Below are 22,260 nucleotides of genomic sequence, written 5' to 3'. Positions count from 1 at the left end.
GATCGTCCATGCACACATGTGAATATCCAGCGGCAGTTGCCAACTGCGCTGTTGGAGAAGTGGAGTGCACTCCCACAAGAAATCCTCACCAGTCTTCTCACTGTCCCCCTCCCCCCCCCCCCCCTTTTGTTTTTTGAGATGGTTTGTGGGACTTAGCTGTTCGATACGGGAAAGGTGTTTAATTTGACACCCTTTAGCAGTCTTGTGTCCAGCACAGAATCATGTTGTGGAGTATGCATTGTCACTCATGGTGACCACACACCCTTTTAAGAACCATCTCCCGCTTTTTGTAATGTCCAGGGGACTTTCATAAATTGCAGTGACTTCAGTATAATTATTGTCTTTGAATAAAAGCATCATTTCTGGATTTCTGGTCATCTCATTGTGTATTTCTTTCAGTTACCTTCTGCACTATAGTGTAGTGTTCGATACGGGAAAGGTGTTTAATTTGACACCCTTTAGCAGTCTTGTGTCCAGCACAGAATCATGTTGTGGAGTATGCATTGTCACTCATGGTGACCACACACCCTTTTAAGAACCATCTCCCGCTTTTTGTAATGTCCAGGGGACTTTCATAAATTGCAGTGACTTCAGTATAATTATTGTCTTTGAATAAAAGCATCATTTCTGGATTTCTGGTCATCTCATTGTGTATTTCTTTCAGTTACCTTCTGCACTATAGTGTAGCAGTTCTTTCTGTGTATGGTCCAAGTTTCATTGAGGTATTTTGCTTGGCAGTGATACATAATGCAAAAGCTACTTTTGTCCTTAAGTTTTGCACACCAGTGTGTAAGTCAAATGTTTGACTGCTGTGTTATCCTCAATGTAGTATACTACAGAAAGGTGCTGTGTAGCTTAGGTGATGGTCCAGTAGTAGGACTGAGTTTCATTTTGAAGCACAAATGAGTAGTGTCTTGCAAAATCATAGATTATGAAAACTTAGGCCTCTCACAAGTTATTCTGTATAAACAGAAAACTGGTATGCTTCCCTTTTTACACGAAACATGAATTAATAACAGAGGTGGAGGTCCATTATTTTCAAAATCAGCTTCAATAATGACCAATTTAATGTTGTTTGTAAGTACCCTAAACAAATTAACTTACACTTGAGAGGTTGAGCATCTCTCATGCTTGATGATGTAATAACATTTGTAAACACTGCAACAAGTGTGTTGTACTATAGACCTAACTTACATCCAACAGTAGTAACACACTTGTTAACTGGTGACTGTTCCATACCACATGAACAGCTAAGAATCTTCAATGTGGTGCATCACTATATCAAAAAATTAAGTTCCATTTCATATGTCCTGTTTGCATTTTCAAATTGTATCAAAGTCAAACAGAAATAGTAAGAGACACACTTTTTTTCTGCAAAAAATGGGTATTTTCAGATTTTGAAAAAAAAAGAGGTTGCATTTTGACCAGATTTAAATTAATTTTATGGTAGCATTGTGTTTCAAATCACTGTTGAAAAGTTTTAAAATGACACCAAAGTCAACTCTGTAACTTAAATAGTTGTGGAGTAATACTCAAATTGATCTTTTAAAAACATTTTGAAAATTAAACAACTTATCACATTTTGAAACCCAAAAAATAAAAACATCTCGCATACTCAAAAGCAGTTAGAATTTGCAATATTTGTTAATTGCATGAGTACTAAAAAAAAAAAAAAAAAAAAAAAAAAAAAAACTCAACCAAAAACAGTTGACTTGATTTGGATTGTCCCGTACTGCGTTATTGTGGTGTTTTGGTGGGGGCACAATGTTTTGATCAATACTGGATTTTCAAATTTTTACAATTGGCTGCACTATAAAATGTGATTTTATACGAATGAGTGGTGGACAAGTGGTGTCATTCAGTTCTTGATGTGTTTTGCATTAAATGTAATTGTTATTCCACTTCTGCTGTAATGTGTAAACCTTTCTCCACTTGAACACTAATAACATTTTCCATTAACTGTTAGTTTCAACTGTCAGCAATTCCTGTGAACTGAGGACACCAATCGCCAAGCTTGAAACACTGTATAAGCTCAGCAGACCATGTCAGTGATAAAACATGAGAGAATAGTCCAAAAGATTTGTTTCATAACATTTGAACTTCTAGAAAGGGCCATAGTCTTGCAGAAAAAGGTGATATGCAGTGATGATAACAACATAGTCAGCAATTGTTGCAAGGGTGGACATGGAACTAATGTTTGTAGAAAGATGGCAGGGAGAGGGGAGGAACATTGATTTTAAGCTCTTTCCTTCATTCTCGCTTATTTTCCATACAATACTATCACAATATTAGCCATTTGTTCAGTAATTGGTATGTTGAAAAATTTAGAGGAAGTGTGGAATAATGGAAAATTTTGTTCAGGTAAGTGTATTTTCTTGCTATTTCACTTGCTCCATTTTATCAATCCACTAAACACCAAGAATTTTTTCTTCGGGTTAAAGTTCAGTTTTCATGTGTAGCTAAATATTTATGTGGTTAAATCAGTAATTTATTTACTTTTTACATGAAATAGAAGAAATACTATAGCTTTTGTTTACATTTTTATCAGGTTAGCCCTCACATTAAAATTAAAAAAAAATTGTATCCAATACATATGCTCTTTCTTTCCATCAGAAAGTTGTTTTTTTTTTCGATACTTTTTATCTAGCTCTAGTTTTTAAGAAATTCATGACAGAACAAGCTAAACTTTAATCTTTGAAATACTGATTAAAATGTGCATACTATTGCGATAAACAAAATTTTTCAGATTATTAAGTTATAACCTGAGCACTTTTTAGATATATTAATTTAACTACAAATGAGTGCTTCAATTTGCAATATTTGCAGAGTACCACACTTACAAGCATTAAAAACTGTGTAGTTTACATATCTCAGTCGGTGATGTGGATTCTGGCAGCTTGGTGCATGACACTATTCTGCTTCATATCAACACAAAATTTTGTTACGTCCCATACAATAAATCACATTAGCCCATTATAATGGTCAAAACAAAATGGGTGTGAACTATTCACAAAATTTTTAATAAGACCATAGCAAACAGCATCTTTAACATGTCACCTTACAATAAAGACTATTAATTTATGAAGTGTTATCAACTTTTGAAAGTGTTTGAACAATTTAATTTCAGTCTTAATGTTCAAAAGTAGAACTGTTCGTGAATATTCATAAATAACTAATGAATTACTCACAACTTGTAAAATTACAAGTCTTTGTTCCATATTGATAATGAGATATAAATCCATTCCAAATTTAGTACTAACATTTTCACAGGGATTATACATCTTTCTTTGCCTCTCCACATATATGATTTGTCCAGCGTGTTTATACTGTTCATAAAAATGTAATAACACTCGTGTACTGTGTACAATCAACTTTTAACACAAAATAATTATAAAACATACATAATACATTTAAATAGAGCACAACATAGTAATTTAAAGTATATTGTTTGAGTAAAATTATGTAAGTATGATAAAATGCATTCTGTATCATAGACTTTACTAATTTGGAATCACAGTATTACCGAGCAAGGTGGCGCAGTGTTTAGACACTGGGCTCGTGTTTGGGAGGACGACGGTTCAATCCCGCATCTGGCCATCCTGATTTAGGTTTTCCGTGATTTGCCTAAATCGCTCCAGGCAAATGCCGGGATGGCTCCTTTGAAAGGGCACGGCCGACTTCCTTCCCTAATCCGATGATACCGATGACCTCGCTGTCTGGTCTCCTTCCCCAAAGAACCCAACCCAATCACAGTATTCAGTTATAATCTTTTGTCAGCAGTTACATCACAAGGTGAATATAGTCCTTATTTAACATTGTAGAGTGTGTGTTATGTATGGTGATGAGACCACTCCCTACACATTCATGCTGTATTAATGCTGTATTATCAGTTTACTTGCAGATCTGAAACATTCCCCCACCCTTCCTCCTTTGTTTTTCCCTTCCCCTTTCCCCTGCCCCACCCCTTCTCCTCCCCCTCCCCCCCCCCCCCCAAAAAAAAAAATAAAAAAAATCTGTCCACATCTCACTCTCCCTTCCTGTTGTTGTTGTAGTCTTCAGTCCTGAGATTGGTTTGATGCAGCTCTGCATGCTATTCTATCATGCGCAAGCTTCTTCATCTCCAAGTAACTACTGCAACATTCATCCTTCTGAATCTGCTTAGTGTATTCATATCTTCGTCTCCCTGTATGATTTTTACCCTCCACGCTGCCCTCCAATACTAAATTGGTAATCCCTTGGTGCCTCAGAACATATCCCTTCTAGTCAAGTTGTGCCACAAATTCCTGTTCTCCCCTATTGATTCAGTGCCTCCTAGTCAGTTACATGATCTACCCATCTAGCTCCCTTCCTATATGTTGTAAAATGCATTAATAGTTTAACAATATCATCTTCACCTCGAAATAACTGACCCCCCTCATCCTGGGCCGAGTGGTCTAAGGCGCTGCAGTCATGGACTGTGCGGCTGGTCCCGGCGGAGGTTCGAATCCTCCCTCGGGCATGGGTGTGTGTGTTTGTCCTTAGAATAATTTAGGTTAAGTAGTGTGTAAGCTTAGGGACTGATAACCTTAGCAGTTAAGTCCCATAAGATTTCACACACATTTGAACTTTTTTTTTTTTTTTTCGTCCTGGGCTACAAGTGAATTGCCCTTCTTTTTTAATCTTCACTAACTTCAATGTATTCTTTTCTCTTCCTCAAGGATGGAACCCAGAAGGAAGGATAGTACCATGTACATTTATATGTATCTGTTGTCAGAGTCATCGTTACTCATGTAAGCTTCATTCAGGATTCGCTCATGTAGGGAATGCTGGCAGCACTGATATAACACAAATTTAAAATAAGGTTCCAGAACTATTAGTGTTTTACCAATAAAACAAAACAAGTTGTTAAATCTGTTGGAGAGAAATACCCCACATTTGCATATTACGAATGAACTTGGTGCATGATTGAATAGATACACTTACTTGTACAAGGGATGATAGTAATTTTATTTTTGAAAGTAGTTTATTTGTGTTGGGATATACAATATTTTTGATCTATTTGTGTTTTGCAAAAACAAATAAATTTTTCGGCTGTCCTCTTGAGGATGCAGTATATAACTTGAGTGTGTAGGAAGCATGGATTTTCTAGATTTAATCCACAAACTTGCTTTCAACCATATCTTCAAACGCTAAACCTTATGTCGTGTGTTCCATATGGATTAAACATAATTCATTCATTTTTACACGTATTTTGCCCATTTCTCTTGCAAATTTTACCCTGTAGTTTTATCTGAATTCTGAAGAAATTTGTAATTGTGCCAGTAAGTGAATGGCATTTCGAAAAAAAGGACTGTCATCGGCAACTGTCCCGATTCTTAACTGTTTTACACCATGCGACTCTTAGAGAGGATGTTAAATAAATCTGTGCTGTCGAGTCATATGGCCTTATCATTGGTCGCGAATCCTGATGTGGTTGATGCACTGTACAACCCAAATGAGAAATGGAGTGTGCTTCATACTTTTAAAGTATTCTGATTTGTCTAATTATCGGAAATAAATACTAGTAGGTCATTTTCGGACATTTCTACATGTAAACCCTTCCCATTGTTGCCCTTACTCTTAGTGGTAGTAGGGGTATCTTACTCCGGCAGTATTTTTATGCAAATAATGAGTCATGTGTAAATGAAATTTGGTTGAAATTGCTCCAGAAAATCAAAGTTATGCTTTTATGCCGTACTTTCTCAGCCCAAACACACCTTTATAGGTGTGGTTGGGATAATGTCACAATATTTTTGTACAAATAATTACAAAAAAGTTGAGTCACAACTACACAAAATTTGACTGAAATTGCTGTAGACATTCCGTAGTGATGCCTTTCTCACCCTCTTTTCCTTCTGAGTTGTCCCCCCCCCCCACCCCCTCTCCTTATGGGAGGTGATGGTACTTACCCCACAGAAACCTTCATGGGTGTGACCATAACAACTCATCAAAGTTCAATCATATGTGGATGAATGGTACAGGAATGCAAAGGAGACAAACAGACAAATATTTTAAAAATGAAACATTGCATCAAATAAAATAAAAATGTAAACGGTCATGCTTGTAAAAATGCAATGTATATCAGACACTTAGTTTTCTTTTTTCTTTTAATGGTTCCTGTGGTCAATTTATTGTGCCAACATCAGCTGAATGTATCTGGAAACCAAAAGGGGTTCGGGCACAAAGATAAATACAAGGGTCATTCAATAATTAAAGAGAGAAATTGGTCTGGGGAAAAAGCTGTTAGTAGGGCAAGTTTGGTACTTCTATGGCTTTAAGTTAGCAGTACTGGGATGAGCCGTGATCAGCTGATGTATCAACATTGTTTTGTTTATAACCTCAAAAATTCATTTCAAGGTGGCAAGTCCACTTGAAATGTCCACATTAGTTGAACAATGTTCAGTTAATTGTTTTGTACTTCCTGAAGGTGAGAAGCAAGTGAATATTGACTGTAGAATGTCTTAAAGTTTATGGTGAAGGTTGTATGAATTGTGCAAATTTTTACAAGTGAGTAGAGCAGTTCAAAATTATCACGACTCAGTGACTGACGAACACCGTTCTGGCTGACCAGTTGCAGTTTCAACTTTCTCGCTTGAAAGTCAAATTGATGACATTATTTGGGCTGACTGCCGGGTGACTGTAGGAATGATTGTTGATAAGTTTCAAGTTAGTACTGGTACAGTTCACAACATTATCTGTAACAAGCTGAAGTACTTCAAAACATGCATAAGATGGGTCGCAAAGGAGTTCATGCAGCTACACAAGGAAACAAGGTGGAGAGTGTACACAGAGCAAAAGGAACTTTATGAAAGAGAGGGTGAGCACTTCCTCATGAAAATTTTAACTTGTGGTGAAACTTGGGTTCACTGTTATGAGCCAGAATCAAAACGACAAAGCATGGAGTGGAAGCACACCAACTCACCTGTCAAGAAAAAAATTCAAAACCCAAGCATCGGCAAGAAAGGTCATGTTTACAGTGTTTTGGGATGCTGAAGGTCTAGATTTTTGTGATTATCTCGTAGAACAGTGTACAATGTACAGCCAGTACTACTTGGATTTGCTTTTAAACAAGGTGAAGCCAGCCATGAGAGAGGGAGGTTGTGGATCTCAGAAGAGAGGTGTGATCCTCCAGCAAGACAACACGTCTTCATATTGCTCAACTAATCCGTGAAACCATCAACAAAATGGACTGGGAAGTACTGCCTCATTCCCCTTTCAGTCTTGATTTAGCACTTAGTGATTTCCATTTGTTTGGTGCACTGAAAGAGGCATTATGTGGGAAGAGGTTCCAGGACAACAAGGATGTGAAAACGTTTGTGGGAAATTGGTTCAAACATCAAGATAAAGAGTTTTTTGCAACCAGAATTAAAAAAAAAAACCTTGTAGCCTGTTGGAACAAGTGCATAACTGTTCAAGGGGTTATGATGAAAAGTAGAAAAAATATTGTTTTGTAAAAATAAAAACTAAAATAAACACTTTTCTCCAGACCAATTTGTCTCTTTAATTATTGAATGACCCATGTAGACATGGGTGGTTGTGTGGGAATGAATTGCTGTGACTAATAACATAGAAAGCTGAAAATTGGTAGTGTTACTTATTTGCAAAATATAGCCACAGAAATTATGCTTGTCAAACTTTGTGTCATTGTTAATTAATGCCTCTTTACTTCTGCATGAGTGCTGTTTGGGAGCCTCTATTAATTGATTCTATCAGCATTGCTGTGTCTGCTGCTAATATTTTCCCCCAGGCTTCTAGAAATGGCTTTCATTGTACTGCTTACATTTGCAGTATCACTGCTTTTAGGGCATGATTCTAAGATGTTTCACGAATTTTGAACACATGTAAATCATGAGACTGATTTCAGATGTTTTGGACTTGTACATGAGTCACTTGACAGAAATTATGGCAGATTTCTTAATACTTCTTGCCTATTGGAAGATAAAATCATTTTCGTCTACATCTATACATAGCAAGCCAGTATTTCATGCACTATACTGTTTCTCATTCAAACCTAGTATTATCACATTTATACAATTTGCCTCCAGCATATCAACATTTCATGTTGCCCATCATTTCCAGCCTAACTTAATATGCATCACAAACAACTGATTCATTTCATTACGGTATCGGTAGATATATTGTATGTGTTTGAAGCTCTGAGTGTACTAGGTTTGAAGTTAAAAATATCTTTGATATGGAAAAATTACTTTAACTAAGGGCGAAATAAACTATACTCTTCTCTTATTTTGTACCAATCATAGAGTAAAAACTCTTCTACCATCTCTCTGTTTCTTTAAACTTAGCATTATGTCTTTGAATGCAAAATTTAGAGCAAAGTCAAATTCAGTGGAGGAGCAAGTACAATTATATTCGATATAAAATAAAATTAGTTTATTTTCCCATAATATTGAATCTGGCTTTAGACCTATGCCATTTCTTCTTCTGTGTAAACTGTTGTTTTATATTAACCTAGAACTGAGGTTTCGGCAGATTAATAAAAGATGTAGCCATATAAAGCCGCATATCAAAGCGTGCAGCTGTCACAAGTGACTTTATTGCAAGGTCATAACCATGTTTGAGACCACGACAGACTCACCTAGCTGATAGTGGCTTAAATAAACCTCTGAATACAGGCTGTAGGCAAAACCCAATAAGGCATATGCCTTTAACACATATATTGCACACATCTCTCCACACACACACACACACACACACACACACACACACACACACACACACCCACACACCCCTCCCCCCCTCCCACCTCTTTGTCCATCTCATCCTCCCCTCCCTCTTTCCATTTGTTCCTCCCCCACTTTGTGTCCTCACCTTCCTAAACCTGTCTCTATGGACACCTCACACTCCCATTTTTATCTGTCTGTACTCTCCTCTATCCATTTCAATCTTCCCTCAGCCATGCCGATCAGCATGTGTAATCTCTGCAAAACAGGTTGATAAAGTAGCTATTACTACTCTAACAACACATCTGTCAAGCAGGACAGCCTACACATCAAGGGTTTGAAAAATTCTTTTGCCCCTTACGTGTAGGCTGTCCTGCAAAGCAGAGTGATTAAGTAGACTGGTACTACTCCAGCTCAAAACACCCATTGTGCACTGATCTGCATGTCGGGGCTAGAAAACCATTTCTTGCCCCTGACGTGTAGGCTGCCCTGTAAAGCAGGCTGGTAAGTCTAGTCGATACTATTCCCACACAATCCGCATGTCATGCAGGATAGTCTACATACCAGGGGCTGGAAAAAACACGTTTTTGCCTGCATCTTTGCTCCCATTGGAGGTAGGGGGATTATAAACCTCATAGTGCTGATACTTGTTAGACTTGCTGTTTTTGTGCCAAATTTGGTTGAAATTGATTCAGGAGTTTGAGTGGAGATCCCAAACATACAAGCATTCACTCTTCTTTATATCTATAAACATACACTCCTGGAAATGGAAAAAAGAACACATTGACACCGGTGTGTCAGACCCACCATACTTGCTCCGGACACTGCGAGAGGGCTGTACAAGCAATGATCACACTCACGGCACAGCGGACACACCAGGAACCTCGGTGTTGGCTGTCGAATGGCGCTAGCTGCGCAGCATTTGTGCACCGCCACCGCCGTCAGTGTCAGCCAGTTTTCCATCGCAGTCTTTAACACTGGTAGCATGCCGCGACAGCGTGGACGTGAACCGTATGTGCAGTTGACGGACTTTGAGCGAGGGCGTATAGTGGGCATGCAAGAGGCCGGGTGGACGTACCACAGAATTGCTCAACACGTGGGGCGCGAGGTCTCCACAGTACATCGATGACGTCGCCAGTGGTCGGCGGAAGGTGCACGTGCCCTTAGAGACTGGGACCGGACTGCAGCGACGCACGGATGCACGCCAAGACCGTAGGATCCTACGCAGTGCCGTAGGGGACCGCACTGCCACTTGCCAGCAAATTAGGGACACTGTTGCTCCTGGGGTATCGGCGAGGACCATTCGCAACCGTCTCCATGAAGCTGGGCTGCGGTCCCACACACCATTAGGCCGTCTTCCGCTCACGCCCCAACATCGTGCAGCCCGCCTCCAGTGGTGTCGCGACAGGCGTGAATGGAGGGACGAATGGAGACGTGTCGTCTTCAGCGATGAGAGTCGCTTCTGCCTTGGTGCCAATGATGGTCGTATGCGTGTTTGGCGCCGTGCAGGTGAGCGCCACAATCAGGACTGCATACGACTGAGGCACACAGGGCCAACACCCGGCATCATGGTGTGGGGAGCGATCTCCTACACTGGCCATACACTTCTGGTGATCGTCGAGGGGACACTGAATAGTGCACGGTACATCCAAACCGTCATCGAACCCATCGTTCTACCATTCCTAGACCGGCAAGGGAACTTGCTGTTCCAACAGGACAATGCACGTCCACATGTATCCCGTGCCACCCAACGTGCTCTAGAAGGTGTAAGTCAACTACCCTGGCCAGCAAGATCTCCGGATCTGTCCCCCATTGAGCATGTTTGGGACTTGATGAAGCGTCGTCTCACGCGGTCTGCACGTCCAGCACGAACGCTGGTCCAACTGAGGCGCCAGGTGGAAATGGCATGGCAAGCCGTTCCACAGGACTACATCCAGCATCTCTACGATCGTCTCCATGGGAGAATAGCAGCCTGCATTGGTGCGAAAGGTGGATATACACTGTACTAGTGCCGACATTGTGCATGCTCTGTTGCCTGTGTGTATGTGCCTGTGGTTCTGTCAGTGTGATCATGCGATGTATCTGACCCCAGGAATGTGTCAATAAAGTTTCCCCTTCCTGGGACAATGAATTCACGGTGTTCTTATTTCAATTTCCAGAAGTGTATAATTTTCACTTCATCTGTGGTCTAGACGTAGCATCTCAGACTGATGATCAAAATGTCTTGGGACCTATGCTTTGAACCCAGCCACTGCTAAAATTTTGAATAAAATCCATCAGCAATAGCAGCTGAAGGGTTCTAGCGTAAGATGTTACTTTTGTTCTGATAACAGCTTTGTCGAAGATGGTGGGGGACAGAGATTCAGGGTGCTCTCTTGCTCTTGGTATGAGAAACTGCCCCTAAAAGGCAGAAGAATCAGCAATGGTCAATAGCTTTAGGATGCAGAAAGCTATGGAAACCACTGCATTATCCACAGGATGTGAGACCTGTAATCAAAAATGTGTCATGGTGCTCTCTCCATTGCCAAAAGAGTCCAGAATAGTCTGTCATGTGGATCTCCGAAAGGGACTGTCATGTGGGAGGTGACAATGAGAAAACAATGTAGTAACCAATGACTAGATAACATTCTACATGCCAAAACTTGGACTGCCAGAAGTTTGAACATAGCAAGAAAGGTAGAAGATCTGAAATCGGAAATGAAGGCTCAATCCAGATACAATAGGGAATCAGTGAAGTTAAATGGAAAGGAGATAAGGATTTCTGGTCAAATGAATATAGGGTACAATAGGGTTGTTTCCATCATATTTGACAGCAAACCAAAACTGATGATGGCAGTTCAAGTGTACGTTTCAACATTGCAGACTGAAGACCACGAAACAGAGATGTTGAACTGGTAATTCAGTATGTGAAGGGAGGAGGAAATTTGACAGTCATCTGTACCTGGAATGTGGTTATAGTGGAAGGAAAAGAAGACAGGGTTATGGGAGAAAGACTGATTTAGATCTGCAGTATATTTTAGATGTTAATGATATGTACTCTATTCAAGAATCATGAGGAACAGATATGTTTGGAACAGATCTGGAGACTTGAGAAGATTACATTTGGATTACATCATGGCCAGACAGATATTTTGAAATCAGATTTTTGATTGTTAATAATGAAGGGTAGACTGAAGTTTAAGAGAATTGTCTGGAAGTGGGATACAAATAGTACTGTGGATTGATGAGATGCATTTGAAGTTCACTATGGATGTGGATACTATGGTAAGGAACAACAGAGTTGGCAGTTCATTTGATGACAAGTGGACATCTCTAAAAAGGGCAGTCACGGATGTTGGACAAACAAACATAGATGCAAGTAAGGTAACTGTGAAGAAACCTTGGCTAGTAGCAGAAATACAGCAGTCGATTGACAAAAGAAGGCAGTATAAAAATATTCAGGTAGAGACAGGGATACAGCAATATAAATACATTAAGAATGGAATAAATAGTAAGTGCAGGACAGCTAAGGGAAAATATGTAGAAATCAAAAAAAGAAATGATCGTCGGGAGGACTGATTTAGCACATAGAAAAGTCAAAACAACCTGTGGTGAAATTAAAAGCAAGTGTTCAATGAGGATCCCAAGGTTAAATGTAGAGGAGAGAGAGTGGGTAGTTGAAAGGAATGCTTTGAAGGCTTCTGTGAGGAGGACTTGTGCGACAATGTGATAAAAGAGGAAATTTGAGTGGCTTTGAAAGACAGGGCAGAAGTCAGCAACACTTTGACTGCAAACTACTGGTGTTTTCTGAGTGCTCATTTGTTAGGTTGCATGAGTACTGAGAGTGCAAAAGAAAAATTGATGAATAAAAATGACAGTTGTTTTTTGTAGCCCTGAAAATGCACACTTGTTCAACACAAGTTTGTGTTGTTTCTTAACAAGTGCGTAGAATGGGTACCAACATCTATCTTGAAACTCTGAAACCGTGCTTATCATACCTGAGCATACTTTTTGTGTTTATTCATTCAGCCGCACCCTGTCTGCCACTTGTTGCCACATTATTTCATTTATCTTTGCACATTATTGGTTTGGTACGTGTCAGGAAAAATCAGTGCATTTCATGCCATTACGGTGCACTGCTAACTTCTGTGATGTAATAGTGTGTGGAATGATGTAGCCAGAACACTAAATAGTTTGTGTGTGCAGTCAGTACTGAGCATACATATGTGCTAACACATCTTCAAGAACATTGTCACAATTTGCAATGACAAAGTGAATTTTATCTCAAAGTTTGTGTTTGGTCACAGGGAAATTTTGTGACTACAATCTTCAGATGTCACCTTGAATTTTTTTATTTTTAAAAAAGAAAGTCAAACATAATGAGCTTTATATAAAAAAATTAATTTTTTTAAATTTTGTTCCAGATGGGAACATGACCTTTTTTTGCAGTAGAAACAAATGGCACATGCAGTTGTTTACTGTGCCAAGCTACTATTGCATTGGTGCACTCAGGTGTAATGCTAAGTTTCCTTTGTACTTTAAACTGAGGAGGAAAAAACAGAAACTTAAAAATCAATTAAGTTTTCAGCAAAATCACTTCATGAAACGCGTAGCTGACACTTTTGCTTCTTATTGTGTTTCGAATGTGTTGGCGAAAAAGAGGAAACCCTTTGAAGGTCCTGAAAGAAGCATTTAGAGAAGATGCTGTTCAGTTCTTACATAACTTTAAAAAAAGTATGACATATTGGCTGCCATTCGACCCCTTCAACTTTCATCAAGAATGTTCACAAGAAGACTTGAAACGGCATCTAATGATGTTTTTTAAAACAAACTTGGATAAGTGTTGTTATTTTTCAGTGCAGTTTGATGAGTCCAATGCTGCAACAGGCAGTGCTCAGTTGCCAGTTTCTGTAAGGATTATTTTTAAAAACTTTAATGTCAAGGAAGAACTTTTGACAGTAATTTCTGTGAAGGCTGTACAAGAGGAGAAGGTATATTTTTTCCCATGAAGCAACTGATCATATGTAAGAAAATACCTATCTACAAGCTTGGAAACATTACCACCGATGGAGCTCCAGCATCAAGAGGTTCCAAAAATGGTTTTCTTATTCTGTGCCAAAGACAGGAAAGTTTTCCACTGTTTTTAACATATCTCTGCATTTTAATCCCTCAGGAGAAACATCCTTGTCTCCCCTCTCTCTGTTCCTTTCGTTTCAGGATAAAGACCCTGTTTGCTTCTACTTACATTTGTGAATCGTCATTTTCAAAAATGAATTTTATTAAAAATATCCATAGGCAAGTTTGAATGATAAACACATGCACTCTTGTATTTGACTGATAGTAAAAAGCTGTGCACCAAATATCAAGGACATTGTTAAAAGAACATCTAGCCAAGTTTCATGTCAAATAAAAGATAATTCTTGTGCAAAGAATGTAAGTATATATTTGTGAAATATTATTAAATAAAACTTTTATTAATAAGTAGGTATTTTACAGTATCCAAAAATTAAAAATGCAGTAGTTATTGTATTTTTTAAAGAAGTAGAGCACTTTGATGCATTCATATGCAATAATAGATCAAGATGGCTTCGTGGTTGCCTACCCGTGACACAAGGGGTCCAATATTAGAAACAGACTGTAAAAGAGCTCTGGAAGACTTGAGATCAAATAAGGCAAAAGGTATAAATAGCATTCCACTGGAATTTCTAAAATCATTGGAGGAAATGGCAACCAAACAACTATCCAATTTGGTGCGTAGAATCTGAGACTGACTGCATACCATTAGACTCTTGGAAAATATCATTTACACAATTCTGAAGATAGCAAGGCAGGTAAGTGTGAGAACTATTGCACAACCAGCTTAACAGCTAGTGCATTCAAGCTGGTGACAAGATTAATACACAGAAGAATAGCAATGAAAAGTAAGGATCTATTAGATGACAATTAGTTTGTTTTCAGGAAAGGTAAAGGTACAAGAGTGGGAGTTCTGACATTGTGTTTGCTAATGGAGGCAAGACTGAAGAAAAATCAAGATACACTCATAGGATTTGTTGTCCTAGAAAAAGCATTTGACAATATAAAATGGTGCAAGGTGTTCAAAATTCTGAAAAAGATACAGAACTAAGATGTAGGGCAAGAGGGATGTACACAATATGTACAAGAACTAAGTGTGAATAATAAGATTTGAAGACCAAGAAAAGAGCATCCAGACTAAAAGGGTGTGAGGCAGGGATGCAGTCATTTGTTCCCACTGTTCAGTTTTTGTATTCAAGAAGCAGTGACGGGAATGAAAGGGAGATCCAAGAGTGGGAATAAAATTCAGGACAAAAGGTTATCAACAATAAGATTAACTGATGATATTGGTGTCCTCATTGAAGGATGAAGGGAATTATAGAATCTTTTGAATGGAATGATTAGTTTGAGTGCAGAATATGAATTGAGAGAAAAGCAAAGAAAGATGAAAGTAATGAGAAATATCAGAAATGAGAATACTAAGAAACTTAACACCAATATTAGTGATCACAAAGTAGATGAAATTAAGGAATTCTGCTACCTTGAAGCAAAATAATCTATGATGGAGAATGCAAGGAGGACATTGAAGCATACTGGCTCAGGCAAAGAGGGTGTTTGCGGCCAAAAATCTACTTGTATCAAATATAGGCCTTATTTTTATTATTATTATTATTATTATTTTTTTTTTTTTTGAGGAATGTATGTTCGGACCACAGAATTGTATGGTAATAAATCAGGGACATTGGGAATCCAGGAACAGAAGACAATCAAAGGGTTTGAGGTGAGATGCTATGGAAGGATGTGGAAAGTTAGGTAGACTGATCAGGAAAGGAATGAGGAGGTTCTTCACAGAATCAGTGAAGAAAGCAACATATGGAAAACATTGGCAAGAAGGAGGGGTAGGATGAAGGGACATATTTTTAAGAAATCAGGGAATCACCTCCATGGTATTGGGAGGGACTGTAGAGAATAAAAACTGTGGGGGAAGACAGAAGCTGGAATACATGCAACAAATACTTCAGGACATAACATGCAAGTGCTTTTCTGAGACAAAGTGGTTAGTGCAGGGAAGAATATGTATCGGCCTGCATCACACAAGTGCGAAAATTGGTGACAAAAAAGGGTTCAACTGAAAGAAAATAAAAGTGGTTGAGTGGGTAAACTTACTGTGGGGTATCTTTGACTAAACATTGAATTGAATAAAGCAAGAACAGATAATAATAGATGGCCTCTAGAGGTCACTAAACAGTGACATTGATGAACTATTTTTGTCATATAGAATGCTTACACCTATTTATACTAGGACTAGGCAGAGTACATGACATTGCCCAGGTATTTGTGAAGTTGATTTTTATTCTAGTCGATTTCCTCCTCTGCCTCTTTCTGTCCATCTCCTCCTACTTCCTCTTTCTGTCCATTTTCATCCCCACCTCCATCTGTCATCTCCTAAACCCCCCCCCCCCCCCCCCACCAAATCTCTGTCCATCTGAAACTACAGCTCTCTTTGCTCATCTCCTCCCTCTCTCCCCTCCCCCTCTGTTTTTATCTCCTCCCACTCCCTCCCTCTTTCTCTCACCTTCTCCCCCTCTCTCTGTCCATCTCCTAATCCCCTTTTCTCTACCCTTCTCTTTCAGTTCATATCCTTCTTTCACTCTCTCTGTCCATTTCCTCTTCACCCTGCTTTTGTCCATTTCCTCCTATCTGTCCTTTCACTCTCCCTGTTCATCTCAGTCGTCCCCCCTCTCTGTTCATTACCTCTTACCCTACTCTGCCCATCTCCCCCTTCCTCTGTTCATCGCCTCCTCCCACTCTCTCTGTCCATCTTATCTGCTCCAACCTTCTCCTTGTTCAATACTTCCTGCTCCCTCACTCTGTCCTCCCCTCCCTTCTCTATGCCATTCTACCCCCTCTCTCCCTCTCCCACTCTTTGCAGATCCCCTTCCCCCTCCGCCTATCTTGTACCCCCCCTCTGCTCATCACTTCCTCTGCATCTCTCTATTAGTCTCTTCATCCTCCTCTTTCTGCCCATTTCCTCCTCCCCCTTCACTGTCCGTCCTATTCTCACCCTACCTTTGTCCCTCTCGACCACCTTCTCTCTGTGTCTCTCATCCTCTCACCTCTCTCTGCCCTTCTCTCTGACCCTCTCGCCCTCTCCCCCTCCCCCTCTCCCCCTCCCCCCTCCCCCTCACCCCCCTCACCCCCTCACCCTCGCCCTCTCCCCATCTCCCCCTCTTCCCTCTCCCCCTCGCCCCCCTCGCCCTCTCGCCCTCTCGCCCTCTCCCCATCTCCCCCTCTTCCCTCTCCCCCCTCTCCCTCTCGCCCTCTCCCCATCTCCCCTCTTCCCTCTCCCCCTCGCCCTCTCCCCCTCGCTCACTCCCCCTCCCCCCTCCCCCTCCCCCTCTCCCCCTCTCCCCCTCTCGCCCTCTCACCCTCTCGCCCTCTCCCCCTCCCCCTCTTTCTGTCCCTCTCGACCTCCCCCTCTTTCTGTCTCTCTCGACCTCCCCCTCTCTCTTACCCTTACCCTCTTTTTCTGAGCCTCTTGCCTGCCCCCTCTCTCTTACCCTCCCTCCTCTCCATCCATCTCATGGTCTCCACCCACCATGTCTCCATCTGTCTCAGCCTCCCCCCTTTCCCTCATTCTGTCTCTTCCTGTTTCTCTCTTTCTGTCTTGTCCTTCTCCTCTCTCGTGTGAAACTCACTCTTTGCACGATATTTTCAGTGATGTCAGCAGAGGTAGCCACTTCTGGAATTTCGAAAAACTTTTGATTCATTATCACATCAATACCTTGTAAAGAAAATACATTCCTACTATTCTGTCTCTTCCTGTTTCTCTCTTTCTGTCTTGTCCTTCTCCTCTCTCGTGTGAAACTCACTCTTTGCACGATATTTTCAGTGATGTCAGCAGAGGTAGCCACTTCTGGAATTTCGAAAAACTTTTGATTCATTATCACATCAATACCTTGTAAAGAAAATACATTCCTACTGGATGTTTTACCAGATTTGTATCTGGATCAATAATTTCCTCATAGGCTGACACAGCATGATGTAATGTATGGAGAATCATTTTGAGACACACAAGTATCATGGGAGATTATGGAACTGTTGCTGCTGATGCTTTACATTAATATTAGTTGCTATCTCAGGTTTCTTACAGATAATGCAATTATCCATCAGGAAATTATGTCTGGTGAAAATTGCAGTAACATTCAGTTAGATCTCAACAAAATATTAGCCTAGTGAGAAACTGCAAACTTATTATTATTGAGAAATTCAAGGTTGTGAATTTCACTAAATGTGAAGTTATGGTATCCTGTGGTTACAGGATGAATCTGCCTCAACTAAAGTCAGGTATGTCATAGAAATATTTGGCAGGATCATTGTGTTAAAATACTAAGTATTATGATAACATAGGTAAAGCAAATGGCGGGTACATTTCATTGGTAAGGCATTGGGAAGTTGCAGTTTGTCTGCAGAAGGCATTACTTGCAAACCACTGCATGGTGTACACTCAAATACTGCTCAAATACACGAGACCCTCATGAGACTGGACTAACAGGAGAAGTTGAATGTGTACAAAAATGGGTGACAGGAATGATCACATGCTTAACTGAATGGAAAGAGAGAGAAATTGTGAAAAAGTATATCTGCCTGACATTCGTAAAAGGATCTGCTCAAGCGAAGAACCATAAAGAACTTCAAGAACAACTTTTCAGGGCAGTAACTGTAAATATTTGTTAGCTCCCTTGATATATACCATGTGGAGATTGCATAAATAAAATTAGCCAAATAACAGCTTGCACATACACATACAGTCATTATTCCATATGTGAATGGTATGGTTAGAGATCTTAATATGTGCTACAATAAGAAATACCCTCTCCTGCACATATTACAATAATTTGCAGGTTATGGATGTTGAACTCTTAACAAATAAAAAACACGTTGATATAAAAGGTGATGTGAACACATGATCTTTAAGCTATTTGTAAATTCTCTAAGAATATTCTGAATGTTACCATCCTATAACATTACCCAAGTTGACTCAACAAGAGGGAGAAAACCACCAGACTCACTGACATGTCTTCACCAGTTTTTCATAAATTTAAGTATAGAAGAATTAGTGGCCTGGGCTATTGAAAACTGTTTCGATGACCATAGAGCTCTATCCATACGGATTAATATAGACCAAGAAACGGTACTACATAGTAACACTTATAAAAGAAATATTGATCATAATAAACATGAGGAGATACTGCACACATAAACTGGCAGCAGGAACACAAAACTGATGATAACAAAAAGTGAAGAACACTTTTTGAAGTACCTTACTCCATAAAAAACTTAATAATAAATTCAGTTTTTTGTCTTTTTATTATATGAAAGTACATTTCTAAGTGAAGTTTCGTCATGGGGTTTTTGTTTATGACATCACAAAGCAACTCCCACATGTTCAGCTTATACACATAAATTCCACTATATTTGTGACATGACTTAATAGAGACAATGTCAGTGTCCATTCTGTATGACCATACCATATTCAGCTCTATAACAGAATTAAAATAAAATTATTTGTGAACAGCAAATGAGGGTAAAATGTAAACCTAGTTAACAGTTATCAGCATTAAATGATTTTAGTCATTGCAAGGTGATTAATTAAAAATGAACCTCTTGCGTACTACCTACCACACACATAGACCTGCCCAGAAAGGTGAAGAACAAATGGAGGGGAGAAGAAAGGGGCTAGGGAACTATGTAAGGGAACCACATATGCAAATTCTTCCATCTCCATTCCAGTAATACAAAAATGTGTTAAATGAAAATAATACACTGTATGATACATATTTAACATAGCATTATTCCTTACTGAAAAGAAACATTACATAGGATCAACTGCCATCAAAATAATGTAATGTACGTTAATCAGCACTAGTTAATAAAGGTTATTTTAAATCTGTTATAGGTCAACTGTAACTTCATAGAATGAAAATGGTCATGTTGAGAATGATAAGTGCAGCCATTAAACCCAAATATATTGCAATTAAAATGCCAAACATTACTGAATCCCTCTAAACATATAGGTTCCTTAAATAAAAATACTCACTGTTAATCATTCGTAGTTCTTAATTGCAATTTCAACATTAATAAAGTATTTTTTTAAGCTTTACAAACATAGTGTTTCTTTTTTATCTAATTGTTATGGATTGCAAGAATTTTTTGTGAGAGGTAAGCAATCAAAACTGAGTATTTTTTAAATTTTTTGTAAGCGTTAGTATTTATGCAAATTATTGCATTTTATCCTTTGTTTTACAGACAGGTGATGATGGAGTTCGATACTCATTCATTGCAGAGTGGTTTGACAATGAATCGCAGACACTAAGAAAATTTTATTTAATGTACTTCACAGCTGATGATACTGTGGAGCTGGTAACTTTTAAATAAATTATTAAGTTTTTAATTTTTATTTTTAAGTGTTTGTACATATTGTCAGGTACTTATTGTCAGAATGCTGTCCATTATTTACTAGAAAAACAAAGAGTTAACAAGAAGTATTTTTCTATATGTATGTGCTGTTTCTGATACAAACCACAAGTTCTGGAAAGCGCAACAGGCTTTTTAGGCCACGGGTGATGGATTTCAGGAGTAGTGACTGTGTCTTACCACCAGTATGTTGTACAGCGGGGTGTATTATTTGCATTTTATTAATTGTAGTACATTTTTATACTTTGAATGTAGTTTATGTATTTGACAGAAAGTATGGGTAATACTAAGAAGACAGTTGCCGGTGGTTTTTACTCATATATTTCTTGAAAATTGAGCAATATCAGTAAAGTAATGGACATAACACAGTGGGTAGTGGCCTACAATAATGAGCATAGTACAAGCAACATTTTATTGGCAACCACTGTAGTGCTCCCCCCCCCCCCCCCCCCCCCCCCACTTTTACACTTAGTGCAAGTGGCCTTCATGTTTCTGAGCTTATTTCTGAAATTACTTAGTGTATTTTATATCCATCTTTGCAGCTAGAAGAAAATTAATATTTTTACCACCAGATGTGTTTTATTTTATTGAAATAAAATGTCATCAGTGGTCGTAATGAAATATATTTACACTATTACTTATGTTAAGTCTGATTTTTGCTCACATCAGAAAATATATTTGCTTGCATGGATTTTAGTTATTCCCTTATTTGGCATTGTTGTTTCTTGTACTGTAGTTGCAAAGCTAGATTTAAAATACCTTCAATTATTATAAAGCAGCTACAGACAGTATGATCACACAATGAAAAATTTTTTTCTGAAAATTCATTTCAAATTTTGTAGCTTTGCTGTTATAACACAGTAGTCTGCAGTTGGAATACCACCTAGAAATGTTTCAACAATCTCTTTCTCTGCCCTGTTTTTTTACATTCCAGTTTATGAGATATTTGTGTGTGAGTTTTCACAGTCAGGGTATTTCATGGCACAAGAATCTTAAGTTTTTCAATACTTGTTATACTTGTAGCAACAAAAACTTGCTGTCACCTGGAAACCACTCATTCATCAGTGGCAAATTTTGAGTAACATCTACATTTCTCTCATTACTTGCTTCTTTTGGCAAAACAAACCAGAATTTGCGCAATGTCACCTCGCTAAGGGCATAATGCAGTTGCAATTGTGACAGAATCCGGAAGCACTGATTTACTAAACAAGGAATTGATGAAAATTCAGGTCAAAAGTGTATGAAAAATTACATACTCCATATAAAAATAAACATTTCATTTCTTTACTTATCTTGTTGCAAAGACACACTAATTCTCATTTTTCCAGCTGGAACAGACCCTTAAAAAATTATAGCATTGGTCTACATTATCCATATATTGTGGTAGATAATAAAGTTGTGCATGTTTATCATATGACAAAATACTCTCCTCTTTATATGCTGTCATTTGCCAGAATCTTGTTGTGATATCTCGAGCTGTTTATGAGTTAAGAACCAGATTGTGAATATTTCATAAGTGAACGTGCTATAAACAGTTCATTTTCTCGAGACTGGAATTGGGTAATGATCTCCGCCCAAGTTTAAAGAAAAATACAGTATAGTAACTCAATTTCATATGCAGTAAGATATGGTCTAATATACACCAAATGCAAATTCGTAGTGATCCCAATTTTTAATTGCAATAAATCCGAATTTCATGCAATGTGTTATGTTCATGCGAAATATCAAAATAACGATGACCATTAACAAAATAATAGGTACTCCATCGATAAATTGACATATAAAGCTCTAACTAATGTAAAATCCGAATTTTCTGCCGAATAGTTTCTTTGAAATCATGTGAGAGAGGTTGCAGGTTAACCTATGTGAGCGCAGTGCTGTGAGAGTGATGGAAACCAATGTGTGGGAAGAGATCAGCTTGGTGGACTTCCTGACTGACTGTGGCCTGTTACGAGGTCCACAGGTGTGTGTATGTGGTTGTCAGGCTGGATTGCCAGTCCCGAAACCTGTGGATGCAGTCTCGAGGTTGGGCTTCCATGAATGCACAGATAGGGGCTACAGGTATCCAAGAGTCTGCTGGAAATATCTGTGG

At 38.9% G+C, this 22,260-nt stretch overlaps 1 protein-coding gene across 4 annotated transcripts in view; it reads left to right on the top strand.

Annotated features, from left to right (window-relative positions):
• LOC126272936 (nucleoside diphosphate kinase 7) overlaps positions 1–22,260 on the top strand; it is a 100,850-nt gene that overhangs the window by 5,499 nt on the left and 73,091 nt on the right. For 2 of the 4 annotated variants that reach the window (XM_049976246.1, XM_049976238.1), the window contains one exon: positions 20,001–20,114. The exons of the other annotated variants lie outside the window; for them this stretch is intronic. In XM_049976246.1, coding sequence (XP_049832203.1) covers positions 20,001–20,114 — 114 coding nt within the window. The remainder of the gene's footprint in view (positions 1–20,000; positions 20,115–22,260) is intronic. 4 annotated transcript variants of the gene reach the window in all.

This window comes from Schistocerca gregaria, chromosome 1, assembly GCF_023897955.1.
Source record: "Schistocerca gregaria isolate iqSchGreg1 chromosome 1, iqSchGreg1.2, whole genome shotgun sequence".
In the NCBI taxonomy this organism is placed as follows: domain Eukaryota; kingdom Metazoa; phylum Arthropoda; class Insecta; order Orthoptera; family Acrididae; genus Schistocerca; species Schistocerca gregaria.
Note: the sequence above shows the minus strand (reverse complement) of the source record. Positions and strands in the feature narration are given on the sequence as shown.